Source organism: Aotus nancymaae, unplaced genomic scaffold, assembly GCF_030222135.1.
Source record: "Aotus nancymaae isolate 86718 unplaced genomic scaffold, 86718_ANA_hifiasm-v0.15.2.pri h1tg000016l, whole genome shotgun sequence".
NCBI classification, from domain to species: domain Eukaryota; kingdom Metazoa; phylum Chordata; class Mammalia; order Primates; family Aotidae; genus Aotus; species Aotus nancymaae.
In genome coordinates, this window is record NW_026988428.1 from 64,610,630 (window position 1) to 64,625,671 (window position 15,042).

General features: G+C 44.0%; 1 protein-coding gene across 1 annotated transcript; it reads right to left on the reverse strand.

Moving 5' to 3' along the window:
• Positions 1 to 416: 416 nt before the first annotated feature.
• LOC105732615 (lysosomal-associated transmembrane protein 4B) lies at positions 417 to 1,452 on the reverse strand. The gene is made up of 2 exons (XM_064376801.1): positions 959 to 1,452; positions 417 to 666 (listed from the first exon to the last, which is right to left on the reverse strand). Exons 1-2 carry the CDS (start codon positions 1,435 to 1,437, stop codon positions 417 to 419), a joined length of 729 nt encoding a protein of 242 aa, XP_064232871.1. The 5' UTR covers positions 1,438 to 1,452.
• Positions 1,453 to 15,042: the final 13,590 nt, after the last annotated feature.

The following is a 15,042-nucleotide window of genomic DNA, read 5'->3' on the forward strand; positions in this document are numbered from 1 at the left end:
TGACATTCCTGTTTTCATAAGGGTTTGTTCTCTACACTGGAATGGCTTAAGAAAAAGTTGTCTACTTTTGCTTTTATTTTACACTTTCAAAATAGAGGGAGTAGAGAGAAAAAGTGTGACTAACTGCCTAACGTCGGAGCCCAGCAGTTACAAAAGCGAACTTCTCTGACTCTGGGTCCATCAGACTGGGGGGAAGTTTCAGTGCCTAGGGAAGGTTAGTGAAGCCCATTACACCCTGAATCCTACAGAAAGAATTCTACAGCTCATCTATCACAGTGTTCTAGTAAAGCATAAGTTGAAAAGTACAGGTTTCAACCTAACATCTAAATTTTTAAAAGTAGCATTTCAGCAACAAACAAGCTCAGAGAGCTCATCGCAAAGTGAATAACAGAACTACTGCTCAGATGTCAAAAAAGTCAAGCTGCTGCCCTCAGCTCTGCTTGGGCAGACACGTAAGGTGGCGGCAGCTCCTTGGCAGCACCATTCACAGTGGCATCATCATATGGGAGTAGCAGCACCGTATTGTCGTTGCTGGTAACGTAAACCAGGACATCAGAGGAGTTCCTGCCATTGATGTATCGGTAGCAGTTCCAAACACAGCGAATCAAATAACCCTTGAAAGTCAAGATAATGCTAATACACAGGGCCGGGCGCGGTGGCTCACGCCTGTAATCCCAGCACTTTGGGAGGCCGAGGCGGGTGGATCACGAGGTCAAGAGATCGAGACCATCCTGGTCAACATGGTGAAACCCCGTCTCTACTAAAAATACAAAAAATTAGCTGGGCACGGTGGCGCGTGCCTGTAATCCCAGCTACTCAGGAGGCTGAGGCAGAAAGAATTGCCTGAACCCAGGAGGCGGAGGTTGCGGTGAGCCGAGATCGCGCCATTGCACTCCAGCCTGGGTAACAAGAGCGAAACTCCGTCTCAAAAAAAAAAAAAAAAAAAATGCTAATACACAGAAGAATAATAAGGACCAAACAGGTAGGATTCACTGACATGACATCATCTCTGTAGGGAAAATTAGGAGGCAGTTGTTGTATGTATTCCTGAATAGAGTTTGGATAAACAAGCACAGTGATTGCAACCAAGGTGTTCAGGGCAAAATCAAAGATCTGGTAACAGAAGGATGGGATAATCCAGGCTGCGTGTTGCTTGTATGCTCCGTAAGTAGCCATAGCACATATCAGAATCATAAGAAGAGAAATCGCAATGGCAATGCACATGTTGGCATCATCCATGAACTCAAAGTCACCGCCCAGTTCAGAACTTGAAAAGTGATACTGATCCGGATCAGCCAGGGCACTCAATAAAATCAACAGTACCACATCATTGATGATCAGGTACCAGACACCGAGCAGGATGGTGCTGGTGTGGACATGGCAGCACAGGCAGCAGCTGTTGGAGTAGAACCGCGTCCAGGGCGCGACCATCTTCATCGCTGTGGGCGTGGCGGCGCGAGCGCGCGCCCAAGTTTTCAGGGGCTCGCCGCGCCACTGCTGCCGGCTCCTCAACCACTCCGGCTCTCGGCCCACTCGCCCGTGCGCCCACAGGCCTCCCTCCTCGATCCCCCCAACCACAGCTATGTTATCATTTTTTAGTAGGAGGATGAGGAGGGCTAACTCAGACACAATTACAAAAACCTCAGCCTACTCATCACTCACATAAGCCGAATAACAGCCATTTTAATTTATAACTCCTTTACAATAATGTTAAATCTACTAATGAGGCCAGTCGCAGTGGCTCACACTTGGAATCCCAGAACTTTGGGAGGCCGAGGCGGGTAGATCACTTGAGGTCACGAGTTTGAGACTATCCTGGCCAACATGGTGAAACTCCGTCTCTACTAAAAATACAAAAATTAGCTGGGCATGGTGGTGCATTCCTGTAATCCCAGCTACTCAGGAGGCTGAGGCAGGAAAATTGAACTGGGACTGGGGAGGCGGAGGTTGCAGTGAGCCAAGATCGCGCCACTGCACTCCAGCCTGGGCTACAGAGTGACACTCCATCTCCAAAAAACAAACAAACAACAAAAAACAGTATGATTTCATGAATCATAGGGTTTATTGCCATACAAAAAGATTTATATATATATGTGTGTGTGTGTGTGTATATATATATATTTTAATTTTGAGACGGAGTTTTGCTCTTGTTACCCAGGCTGAAGTGCAATGGCACGATCTTGGCTCACCGCAACCTCCGTCTCCTGGGTTCAGGCAATTCTCCTGCCTCAGCCTCCTGAGTAGCTGGGATTACAGGCACGCGCCACCGTGCCCAGCTAATTTTTTGTATTTTTAGTAGAGACGGAGTTTCACCTTGTTGACCAGGATGGTCTTGATCTCTTGACCTCGTGATCCACATGCCTCAGCCTCCCAAAGTGCTGGGATTACAGGCGTGAGCCACCGTGCCCGGCTATATATATATATTTTTTAATATCCTTTTTTTTTAAATTGTATTTTAGGTTTTGGGGTACATGTGGAGAACATGCAAAATTGTTGCATAGGTACACACATGGCAGTGTGATTTGCTGCCTTCCTCTCCTTCACCTATATCTGGCATTTCTCCCCATGCTATCTCTCCCTACCTCCCCACCCCTCGCTGTCCCTCCCCTATTTCCCCCCAACAGACCCCAGTGTGTGATGCTCCCCTCCCTCTGTCCGTGTGTTCTCATTGTTCAACACCCGCCTATGAGTGAGAACATGCGGTGTTTGATTTTCTGTTCTTGTGTCAGTTTGCTGAGAATGATGGTTTCCAGGTTCATCCATGTCCCTACAAAGGACATGAACTCATCGTTTTTGATGGCTGCATAGTATTCCATGGTGTATATGTGCCACATTTTCCCTGTCCAGTCTACCATCGATGGGCATTTGAGTTGGTTCCAGGTCTTTGCTATTGTAAACTGTGCTGCAATGAACATTTGTGTGCAATGTGTCCTTATAGTAGAATGATTTATAATCCTTTGAGGGCTGGGCACAGTGGCTCATGCCTGTAATCCCAGCACTTTGGGAGGCTGAGGCGGGTGGATCACGAGGTCAAGAGATTGAGACCATCCTGGTCAACGTGGTGAAATGCCGTCTCTACTAAAAATACAAAAAATTAGCTGGGCATGGTGGCGCACGCCTGTAGCCCCAGCTACTCGGGAGGCTGAGGCAGGAGAATTGCCTGAACTCAGGAGGCGGAGGTTGCGGTGAGCCGAGATCGTGCCATTGCACTCCAGCCTGGGTAACAAGAGCGAAACTCCGTGTCAAAAAATAATAATAATAATAATAATAATCCTTTGGATATATACCCAGTAATGGGATTGCTGGGTCAAATGGAATTTCTATTTCTAGGTCCTTGAGGAATCGCCACACTGTCTTCCACAATGGTTGAACTAATTTACACTCCCATCAACAGTGTAAAAGTGTTTCTATTTCTCCACATCCTCTCCAGCATCTGTTGTCTCCAGATTTTTAAATGATCGCCATTCTAACTGGCGTGAGATGGTATCTCAATGTAGTTTTGATTTGCATTTCTCTAATGGTCAGTGATGATGAGCATTTTTTCATATGTTTGTTGGCCTCATGTATGTCTTCTTTTGTAAAATATCTGTTCATATCCTTCACCCACTTTTGAATGGGCTTGTTTGCTTTTTTCTTGTAAATCTGTTTTAGTTCTTTGTAGATTCTGGGTATCAGCCCTTTGTCAGATGGGTAAGCTGCAAAAATTTTTTCCCATTCTGTTGGTTGCCGATTCACTCTAATGACTGTTTCTTTTGCCGTGCAGAAGCTGTGGAGTTTGATTAGGTCCCATTTGTCTATTTTGGCTTTTGTTGCCAATGCTTTTGGTGTTTTGGTCATGAAGTCCTTGCCTACATATTTTTTATATTTTTTAAATATTACAACACCTAAAAAGGGGGAGAATAATAAGAACAAATCTCACAGGAAATACACCCCATAGTCAAGGTACGTTAGCCACATAGTGAGTTCCAATTTTGATAGAATCCAATTATTAAAGTCTAGGTGCTCCATTAGGATGGAAGCAGGCCTCTGTGGAAAGTAAAATCTAACCGTGTCTAAAGGGACATCTAAGTTTAAGATGTCCCTTTACGTGGAATCTTCTCAGAGAGACAAATGATGCCTTAGGTCCCTCAGCACCCGTGGGCTGTGTGTTTGCAGAATGAGGTTTCAGGGATGAGCCCAAAGGCTAACACGGTAGGGGTCTGCCACAGTCTGAGCTCTCTAAGTGTCTGTCAAAATCTTGGGTTTATATGTATTTTGGAGTCTAGTAGTTGAGGTCAGTTACTCACATGTGGTCTAATGAGGTGTGACATAAGACTCTTGCAGGGAGGGGAATTACAATCCACGTTCTTATCACAGCAAAACATACATCACTCATGTCGCAAACTATGGAAGTAGAATCATTTTAAAGCTTTAAAACAGCACTTTTAGCTGGAAATTCAGCCCAGGCTGGAGCCTTTGTAAATCAAACCATTTTCTTTTTTTTTTTTAGGATGAGGTTTCACCATGATGGCCAGGCTGGTCTTGAACTCTTGACCTCAGGTGATCCACCCACCTCGGCCTCCCAAAGTGCTAGGATTACAGGTGTGAGCCACCGCGCCTGGCCAATCAAACCATTTTCTAATTACACTTAGCAGGTATTTCATCAACGTTAGGTGCTACTAATTTTATCACAACAATTATTAATATACCACCACAAACTATATCTCAATATAAAAAAATCATCACTTGATCAGTTGGTCCTCTTCCTGAGGTTGATCTAAGGGTTCTGGGAAGAATGGCGTGTCCGTGTGTCACTCTGCTCACAGCACCGTTTGGAGTTTGGTTGCTTCTAGGTGAAGAGAGATAATTTTTACAAGAAGATTTAAAATACAGAGCTAGAGTATGAGTATTAAGATGACCACCGTTAGTGGGGGTCCTATAGACCAAACTTGAGTTTGATACGGGTTATTTGCACCAATGGATTGCAATACCAGTTTTCTTCCACTAAAAGTCGCTGTATATCACCAGAGACGTTAATATAAAAGTAACACTTTCCTTGAGAAAAGCATACATTTTCCTCTTGACTTGCCATCAGAGAATTTTTTTTAAAGACGAGGTTTCACCATGTTGGTCAGGTTGGTCTTGAACTCCCGACCTCAGGTGATCCGCCCGCCTTGGCCTCCAAAGTGCTTGGATCACAGGCATGAGCCACCACGCCCAGCATCAGCATAGGTCATTTTTATGAGTTGCAATATGATTGGGAGAAATATAATATTGGGTGGCTAAAATAACTTTAGTGTTAATCTTGACAATTTCTTTCCTTTAATTAATAAATTCTTTTGTGACTTTCACAGACCCTCTTACAACATACTCAAACTTTCTGACTTCTCCTAAATTTCCTTCGTTTAAACAACCAATAATTTCTTTGTATTTGATTTTTTTATTAGAGACAGGGCTTCACCATATTGGCCAGGTTGGTCTCAGATTCCTGACCTTGTGATCCGCCTGTCTCAGCCTCCCAAAGTGCTGGGATTACAGGCGTGAACCACCAAACAACCAATAATTTCATTTCAGGACAAGAATTTACCATACAAAATTTTTCCTTATATAAAATCTCTTCCTTTATAACCTTCTTTTAATAGTTTAGAGTGCATCCTATTACCAATCTTCAGTAAAAAGTCCTATCAAACTTAATGATAGAAAAATGTTTATGCTTGCTTCTTATCCATAACTATCACTCCTGCTATAAGCAAAATAACCTTGACTAAATCTTTCCTGCAATTATTAATCCTGGGATGATAATCAGGCAAAATATTACGGCAATTAGAATTTTACAACCAGAATTCCACATTGTGGGTACCACAGTGTATAGTTCTATTGCAAATAGTAGCACGACTATAACAATTCCCACAAGTGGCATAGTAAACAATTTTTGTTTAAATCTTTACTTGCCACGATACAACCTTTCCCTTTGGGGGTCTATAAAGTCACAAATGCAGTCTCATGTATAATTAAATCTCACTGCAAATATGCATTAAAAGGAAGTTTTAATATTTGGTGGCAGCTTTTGAGAGGAAAGGGCAGAAATAATGAATAGTGTCTGGAGAGGTAGGAGTAGCCCTCACTCAGTTACTTCGTGATTTTCAGCTTAAGGTCGTCTATTTCTCCTCATTGATATTCAGGACGTTCTTTTGGGCTGTCGGGAGTTGCTCCCTCAGCTCTTCAGGCTCTGACTTGAGTGTGATGTATCCAGGAGTTGATTCCTGTAACTTCTACTGCCAAGGGGGTTGAAAGAACAGTGTAGGGCCTTTGCCAGTTTTGCTTAGGGAAGGAGACAGAGATGAGAGTTTTCACTAATACCAAATTTCCTGGGTTAAATAAAGGTGGCTCTGTTTCCTGGGGGTTGGGCTTCTGCTCCTTGTGTTAATTCTTGTTGGAAGTGAGCTAGAGAGGTTACGTGCTTAACCAATTTAGAAGTTTCCTGCCTGAAAACAATCTCTCAGCACACTGATACATCTTATCCTTTCCCGATGGCAAATGGAGTTTGCCATCCTCTGACTGTAGCCTTCCTGAGGGCTGGGAAGTATGCCCTCGAGAAGTGGCCTATTTTATTTCTGCAAGGGAATACTGAGGTTTAATTTTTCTTATGGAACCTTCCTAGATTAGAAGGGGCTTGAAGTGCCTTAATGCCTCAAGGCTTCCTTGCCTCTCACTTAACGCCTGATAAGCTAACCTATTTCCTTTGGCCCCTCATTTGTTCCCTTCTGATGTTCGTTATGATGCATTCCTGCTATTTCTTGTGGAAGAAAAACTGAGGATAATAACCTGCTAATTTCCTGGTGATTTTTTTTTTTTTTTTGAGACGGAGTTTCGCTCTTGTTACCCAGGCTGGAGTGCAATGGCGCCATCTCGGCTCACCGCAACCTCCGCCTCCTGGGTTCAGGCAATTCTCCTGCCTCAGCCTCCTGAGTAGCTGGGACTACAGGCATGCGCCACCATGCCCAGCTAATTTTTTGTATTTTTAGTAGAGATGGGATTTCACCATGTTGACCAGGATGGTCTCGATCTCTTGACCTCATGATCCACCCGCCTCGGCCTCCCAAAGTGCTGGGATTACAGGCGTGAGCCACCACCCCCGGCTATAGCTTCCTTTTAATATCAGAAGCTGCCTGTGTAATAAGCTTGTCCTTTAGGATGAGCTGTCCTTGACTGAATCAGGGGATAAGGAGGGGTGGTCTATTAGTGCCTCTTTCAGTCCTTCCGTAAAGGCTACAGGATTCTCATTTGGGTTTTTGTTTATCACGGCCAGTTTAGAGTAATTGAGAGGTTTAGTCCCGGTTTTCCTTTTTTTTTTTTTCTACACCACCCAGGCATCGTGGCTCATGCCTGTAATTCTAACACTTTGAGAGGCTGAGGCAGGAGGATTGCTTTGAGACCAGCCTGAGCAACATGCAGAGACCCTGTCTCTTAAACAAAAACCCAAACAGAGTACACCATAATCAAATTGTTTAATACCAGTGATAAAGATAGAATCTTAAATGGACTAGAGGCAAAAAGGTGCTGTTTCCATGTGACTCAGAAATAGTTACAAAGGTGAGAAGTTAGATTTCTTTATTTCTTTTTTTTATTTTTGAGAGAAAGAAAAAGGGGGAGAGAGAACAGGATTCTTGCTCTATTGCCCAGGCTGGAATGCAATCTAAAAATAGGTATTAAAAACCTCTTTTATGCCGATAATTGTGCTTAACAACGGAGACAGGAAGGAATAAGGGAAGAAAATAACAAACAAACAGCCAACCAATATTTCATTTAAGTCTGTGAAATGCTATGCAAATGCTGAAGAATGATTTACTTCCAATTTTCCAATTATGTGGTCACTTTCAAAATAGGTGTAATGTGATACTGAGAAAAATGTATGTTCTGTGGACCTGGGGTGGAGAGTTCTATAAAAATTCACAAAGTTTACCTATTCCAGGTCTAAGTTCAAATCATAGATGTCCCCATTAATTTTCTATGTCGTTGATCCATCGAATATTAACAATGTGGTGTCAAAATCTCCCACTATTATTGTGCAGGAGTCCAGGTCTCTTTATAAGTCATTAAGAACTTGTCTTATGGATCTGGGTGCTCCTGTATTGGGTGCATATATATTTATAATCATTAACTCCTGTTGTTGCATTGATCCTTTTACCATTATGTAGTGTCTTTCTTTGTTTCTTTTAGTCTTTGTTACTATTAAAGTCTATTTTGTGAGAGACGAAAGTTACAACTCCTGTTTTTTTTTTTTCTTTTTTTTTGCTCTCCATTTAATTGGTGAATCTTCCTCCATCCCTTTGTTTTAAGTCTTTGTATGTCATTGCTTGTGAAATAGATCTGGATACAGCGTACCAATGGGTTTTGACTTTTTATTCAATTTACCTGTCTGTGTCTTTGATTGAGGCATTTAATCCATTTAAATTTAGAATTAATATTAATATTTGTGAGTTCAATATTGTCATTTAATGCTAGCTGGCTATTTTGCCCATTAGTTGATGTAGATTCTTCATTATAGAGATACTCTTTATGTTTTGGTAAGTTTTTGGGATGACTGATACTGGTTGTTCCTGTCTGTTTGTAGTGCTTCTTTCAGAAGCTCTTGTAAAGCAGGCCTGGTGGTGATGAAATCGCTGAGTGCTTGCTTGTTCGCGAAAAATTTTCTTTTTCCTTCGCCTATAAAGCTTAGTTTGGCGGGATATGAGATTCTGGGTTGAAAATTCTCTTCTTTGAGGATATTGAATATTGAGCTCCACTCTCTTCCAGTTTGTAGGGTTTCTGGTGAGAAGTCTGCTGTGAGTCTGATAGGTTTCCCTTTATGGGTAACGTGACCTCTCTCTCTAGCTGCCCTTAGAATTTTCTCCTTTATTTCAACCCTAGTGAATCTAGTGATTATGTGTCTTGAAGTTGCTCTACTTGAGGAATATCTTTGTGGTGTTCTCTGGATTAGCTGGAGTTGAGTATTGTCCTGCCTTACTAGATTAGGAAAGTTTTCCTGATTAATATCCTGAAGAATATTTTCCAACTTGTGTTGTTGGCCATGAGATCGGCACGTTTGCTGGGGGTCTCTTGACCAGCAAGAGGGTCCTAATACCTGGAAGAGAGAGTGCGCGGAAAAAAAGGGAGATAGAGAAGATGGGTCCGGAGGTCTGAAATGAGCTATGCTCAGATCAGCGATTTATTCTTTGTGCACAGAAGTTTATATAGGATTTTACGTACAGTGACTGACGTCAGTTTTCTTACAGAATCATTATCAGGGGAAAAAACAGAAAGTTACAAGGTAACCAAAGGAGGTTCAAAGTAACCAAGGGAGGGGGCAATATGCGAGCTTACCAAAAGGTCACAAAAGATTCTTATCCTCTTATCCATTGTTACAGAAAATGACGTTAAGACAGGTGGGCAAGCAATAAATCAGGAGGGGAGCAATTTTCTAGTAATACAGTGAATAATCTCAATGCTTCTGTGACTACAGGTAAACAGAGTCATAGAACTAGCCCAGAACAGGGACTTCAACAGAAAAACAATAAGCTGGCATTACCTCAGTCATGCTCTAAGAGCAGTGAACTGAGAGTGACTCTCTGTAAGCTTAACATTTCCCACGTCTTCCTGTCACCACCTCACTCGACTGCACTCAGTGGAGGGAAATGTGTCTGGGCTCAGACCCCGTCATGGCGGAGACACGGAGGGGCCTCTACGCTGGTGGGGGATCCCCACAAACTTGGATTCATTCTCTTCATGACATTCAGGTACACCTATCAATCATAAATTAGGTCTTTTCACGTAGTCCCATATTTCTTGGAGACTTTGCTCATTCCTTTTTACTCTTTCTTCTCTAATCTTGTCTTCTTGTTTCATTTCATTAAGTTGGTCTTCGACCTCTGATATTCTTTCTTCTGCTTGATCAATTTGACTGTTAAAACCTGTGCATACTTCACGAAGTTCTCGTATTGTGTTCTTCAGTTAATTCACTTATATTCCTCTCTAAGTTGTCAATTCTCATTAGGATTTCTTCAAACCTTTTTTCGAGGCTCTTAGTTTCTTTACATTGGGCTAGAACATGTTCTTTTAGGTCACTAAAGTTCCTTGTTATCCACTTTCTGAAGCCTAAATCTGTTATTGGAATGCACTCGTTCTCCATCAGGCCTTGTTCTCTTGATGAGGAACTGTGATCACCTGTAGAAGGAGAGGCATTCTGATCTTGGGTATTTTCAGCCTTTTTACACTGGTTTCTTCCCTTCATTGTGAGTTCATCCACGTGTCGCCTTTGTAATTGCCTACTTTCAAATTAGGTCTCTGAGTGGACGTCCAACTTGTTGGTTCCCAGCGCCGAAATCTGAGCAACCCACTGTGCCGGCCAAAACAGTGGCATCAAGATTTGTGGTGCTTTTCTGCCCTGGGAATCTCCATTCTGGCTTCCCTCGAGTCCCTTCTTCAATCAGGTAAATGGGCGACTCTGCCTTCCCGGAGCTCCAAACGTCGATCAGTCCCATTTACTCTGCACCAAGAACCGCTGCGCCTGGGTGCCGGCAAAACTGCGATGCTGGCCACAAGGGTTGCCCTGGCAACCCGTGGGTCTCCTCCACTGGGAATCTTCCAGTCCGTGGGTAACAAAAATTCATCTGAAAGTGTGGCGTCCTCTCGTTCTGTGCATTTTCTCTGGGAGCTACAATCCTGAGCTGCTAGTCATCAGCCATCTTGGATCTCTCTCCGGTCCCAGTTTTCCTTAGGCCCTCTAATGTACACTTTAAAAAGTACTTCCTTTTCCATTCATCTTCTGAGTTATTGGGGTCCCAGTTAGGGTCATCAATGGGAACTGCGTTTCCTCCCAATTGGGAATGGCATTTCTGCTGTTTCTTCTCTTTCCTTATCTGCTTTGTTCCCTTTTGGTGTGTGATAGGAGATACACTGCTCATCTCTGAAATCAGAGCTGCCTGCTTTTCAGCTGCAGTGAGGGTCTTGTTTAGGAGGTGAAGTACCTGAGTTAACTTTTGGAAAGCCTTTATATATCTATCAGGGCTGTCAGAAAATTGGCCTAAGTCTCCCTTTATTTGCCTAAGATCCTGTAATGAGAAAGGAACTTGAAGGGGCCGCAAATAAGGGGCATCTTCAGATGGTTCCCCGGAAGTTGCTTCTTTCTTTCTTTTCCTTTTTTTTTTTTTTTTTTTGACAGAGTTTTGCTCTTGTTGCCCAGGCTGGGGTGCAATAGCAGATCTCGGCTCACTGCAACCTTTGCCTCCCAGGTTCAAGTGAGTCTCCTGCCTCAGCCTCCCAAGTAGCTGGGATTCTAGGCATGTGCCACCATGCTGGGCTTTTTTTTTTTTTTTTGTACTTTTAGTAGAGACGGGGTTTCTCCATGTTGGTCAGGCTGGTCTTGAACTCCCAACCTCAGGTGATCTACCCGCCTTGGTCTCCCAAAGTGCTGGGATTATAGTTGTGAGCCACCACGGCTGGCTGTAAGTTACTTTCCTAATTTGGGGGAACTATTCTCTGTCGGCCTGCTCGATATGATTGCTAAAAGAGCTGGGTTGATCTTACAGTGCTTGCAAAGTTTTAGTAAAAATACCATGCTCCTGTTCAAAAGAAAATGAGTTGCTCTTCTCTTTAATGTCCTAAGAGTAAAAAAGTTTCAGTGTTTCGGAGTGCACTCCAGAGGGGTGCCAGCGGAAGATAACCTGTTACCCATCTAGAAAGAGAAGTGAGAATAAAAGTGTTCTTTCAGTCTCCTTCCTTTCCGTGTGACCCACGATGGAAAGTAAGACAGTGGGGCATCCTCCTGTTTTACCTCCCTGGTTCCTGGGACCTGGCACTCTGTTAAATGTGCCACCCATAGTTGTAAGCATGATCCTCCAAGCCATGGGACCGACCGGATGAACTAAGTGATGGGACCAACCACGCTTTTCCCATGCAACCTTAGCTTATCTGCCTTGTGTGATTCCCTTTGACTTCCTAGACCTATGTGATCTGCCTGGCTCCCTAAAACATGGATCCTCGGAGAGACCCTGTTGTCTTTGGGCAAAGCTCCTTTAATGGAGGCAGAGTGCTAGACTGCTTGCTATTATGGCCCGTGCTAAAGCATTTACCCTAAAAAAAATGGTCCTGGTTAACTTCCAAAGTTAAAATCTCCTTACTATTTAAGTACCATTTTAACAGGAAACAGACTAGGTGTCTTAAAAGAAAGTAGGAACTGAATGGCCATTTTCCTGCTTGTGGGACAATATCAAGACTAAAATTTGGCAGCAGAAGGCATATTCCTTTTTTTTTTTTTTTTTTTTTTTAAGACAAAGTCTCGCTCTGTTGCCCAGGCTGACTGCAGTGGTGCGATCTCAGCTTACTGCAACCTCCATCTCCTGGATTCAAGCAATTCTCCTGCCTCAGCCTCCCAAGCAGCTGGGACTACAGGTGTGCACCACCATTCCCAGTTAGTTTTCGTATTTTTAGTAGACACGGGCTTTCATCATATTGGCCAGGTTGGTCTCGAACTCCTGACCTCGTGATTCACCCGCCTCAGCCTCCCAAAGTGCTGGGATTACAGACATGAGCCACCGCACCCGGCCGAGGACATACTACTTCTAACTGCTGAAGCCAGAACTTTCCTGTTCACAGAAGTAGCCTGGAGCCTGATTTCTAGTGGTGTAAAAGGAAGCTCAGTGTCACCTTAAAAAATGTGCCTCCTGCCGGGTGCGGTAGCTCACGCCTATAATCCCAGCACTTTGGGAGGCCAAGGTGGGCTGATCACCTGAGGTCAGGAGTTCGAGACCAGCCTGACCAACACGAAGAAAGCCCTTCTCTACTAAAAATACAGTTAGCTGGGCGTGGTGGCGCATGCCTGTAATCCCAGCGACTCGGGAGGCTGAGGCAGGAGAATCGCTTGAACCTGGGAGGTGGTGGTTGTCGTGAGCCAAGATCATGCCTTTGTACTCCATCCCAGGTAACTAGAGCAAAATTCTGACTCCACTGGAAGAAAAAAAAAAAAAAAAAGTGCCTCCTGAAGATTTATACTTCCACTAGGTGGCGCTCTTGGCTTAGAAATACCAGTGCTCGCCCGCAAAACCATACAGAGAGCTCATTGAGTTACTGCCCGCTGTGTTTGCCCATCTTTCCAAACAGACCTGTTTCCCTGAACTGTAAAAATCCCTGCACAGAGAGAGAGAGTAAGAGACTGTGGATAGAGAAAGAAGGAAAGTTTTGCAACAGGATAGTAGGAAGAGGGCCTTGAGATTAAAGGACAGATTTGATGTTGAGGTTTGCTCCATAGTCACCACTCCAATGAATGAATTCCCGGCCAATGCAGCAAAATGATAAGGCTCCGATAAATGGAGGAATAGCAGGGTCCTTGGTCTCGCGTTGATTTAAAGTGAATATGGACACATGTGGAGTGGTTTTTTTTTTTTTTTTTTTTTTTTTTTTTTTTTTTAAAACGGAGTTTCGCTCTTGTTACACAGGCTGGAGTGCAATGGCGCGATCTCGGTTCACCGCAACCTCTGCTTCCTGGGTTCAGGCAATTCTCCTGCCTCAGCCTCCCGAGTAGCTGCGATTACAGGCACGCACCACCATGCCCAGATAATTTTTGTATTTTTAGTAGAGATGGGGTTTCACCATGTTGACCACGATGATCTTGATCTCTTGACCTCGTGATCCACCCGCCTCGGCCTCCCAAAGTGCTGGGATTGCAGGCGTGAGCCACCGCGCCAGCCCTCTTTTTTTTTTTTTTTTGAGACAGAGTTTTGGTCTCGTTGCCCAGGCTGGAGTGCAATGGCATGATGTCGGCTCACCGCAACCTCCACCTCCCTGATTCAAGAGATTCTCCTGCCTCAACCTCCTGAGTAGCTGGGATTACAAGGCATGTGCCACCGCCCCTGGCTAATTTTGTATTTTTAGCAGTAGAGACGGGGTTTCTCCGTACTGGTCAGGCTGGTCTGGAACTCCCAACCTTGGGTGATACACCTGCCTCAGCCTCCCAAAGTGCTGGGATTACAGGTGTGAGCCACCGTGCCTGGCTAAAAATTACTTCTTAATTACTGCTTTATTATTTGGAGGTGTTTGGGTCATGTGAGTAGATCCCTCATGAAGTAATGAGTTCTCACCCTGTTGGTTCACACAAGAGCTTGTTGTTTAAAAAAGTCTGGCATCTCTCTGCTCCCACTCTCACCACGTGGCACACTGCCTCCCCTTTGCTCTCCACTGTGATTGTCAGCTTCCTGAGGCCCTCGTCAGAAGCAGATGCTGGCACTATGCTTCATGCACAGCCTGTAGAACTCTAAGTCAACTTAACCCCTTTTCTTTTTTTTTTTCTGAGACGGAGTTTCGCTCTTGTTACCCAGGCTGGAGTGCAACGGCGCGATCTCGGCTCACCGCAACCTCCGCCTCCTGGGTTCAGGCAATTCTCCTGCCTCAGCCTCCTGAGTAGCTGGGATTACAGGCACGCGCCACCATGCCCAGCTAACTTTTTGTATTTTTAGTAGAGACGGGGTTTCACCATGTTAACCAGAACGGTCTCGATCTCTTGACCTCGTGATCCACCCGCCTCGGCCTCCCAAAGTGCTGGAATTACAGGCGTGAGCCACCGCGCCCGGCCCCCCTTTCCTTTATAAATTACACAGCCTCAGGTATTCTTTTATAGCAATGCAAGCAGACTAAACACAAAGCTCATTATATATTTACAGTAGAAATGGATGTTGATACATAAGCATATTTTATACGAGCCACTATAATTATTGCTATTCTTATAGGAGTGAAATTATTCGGTTGATTAGCAAACTTTCACAGAGAAAATAGCAAATGGTAACTAGCTGTACTATGAAATTTAGGCTTTTTTTTTCTTATTTACATTGGAGGCTCAACAGAAATTGTATCAGCTAAATTATGATTTGATATCAACCTCCATGACATTGTAGCAAACTGAAGTAAAGCCAAGTAAAGGTAAAGCAGAGTAAAAGAAAGTAAATCGCCAGGCGCGGTGGCTCACGCCTGTAATCCCAGCACTTTGGGAGGCCGAGGCGGGCGGATCACGAGGTCAAGAGATCGAGACCATCC

Excerpts from the sequence above, each read along its gene's own strand:
- LOC105732615 (XM_064376801.1), bottom strand. The coding sequence starts at position 1,437 with ATGAAGATGGTCGCGCCCTGGACGCGGTTCTACTCCAACAGCTGCTGC. Across the intron at positions 667-958 it reads TTGGTCCTTATTATTCTTCT|GCGTGAGCCACCGCGCCCGG; the intron begins GTGTATTAGCAT and ends CTGGGATTACAG.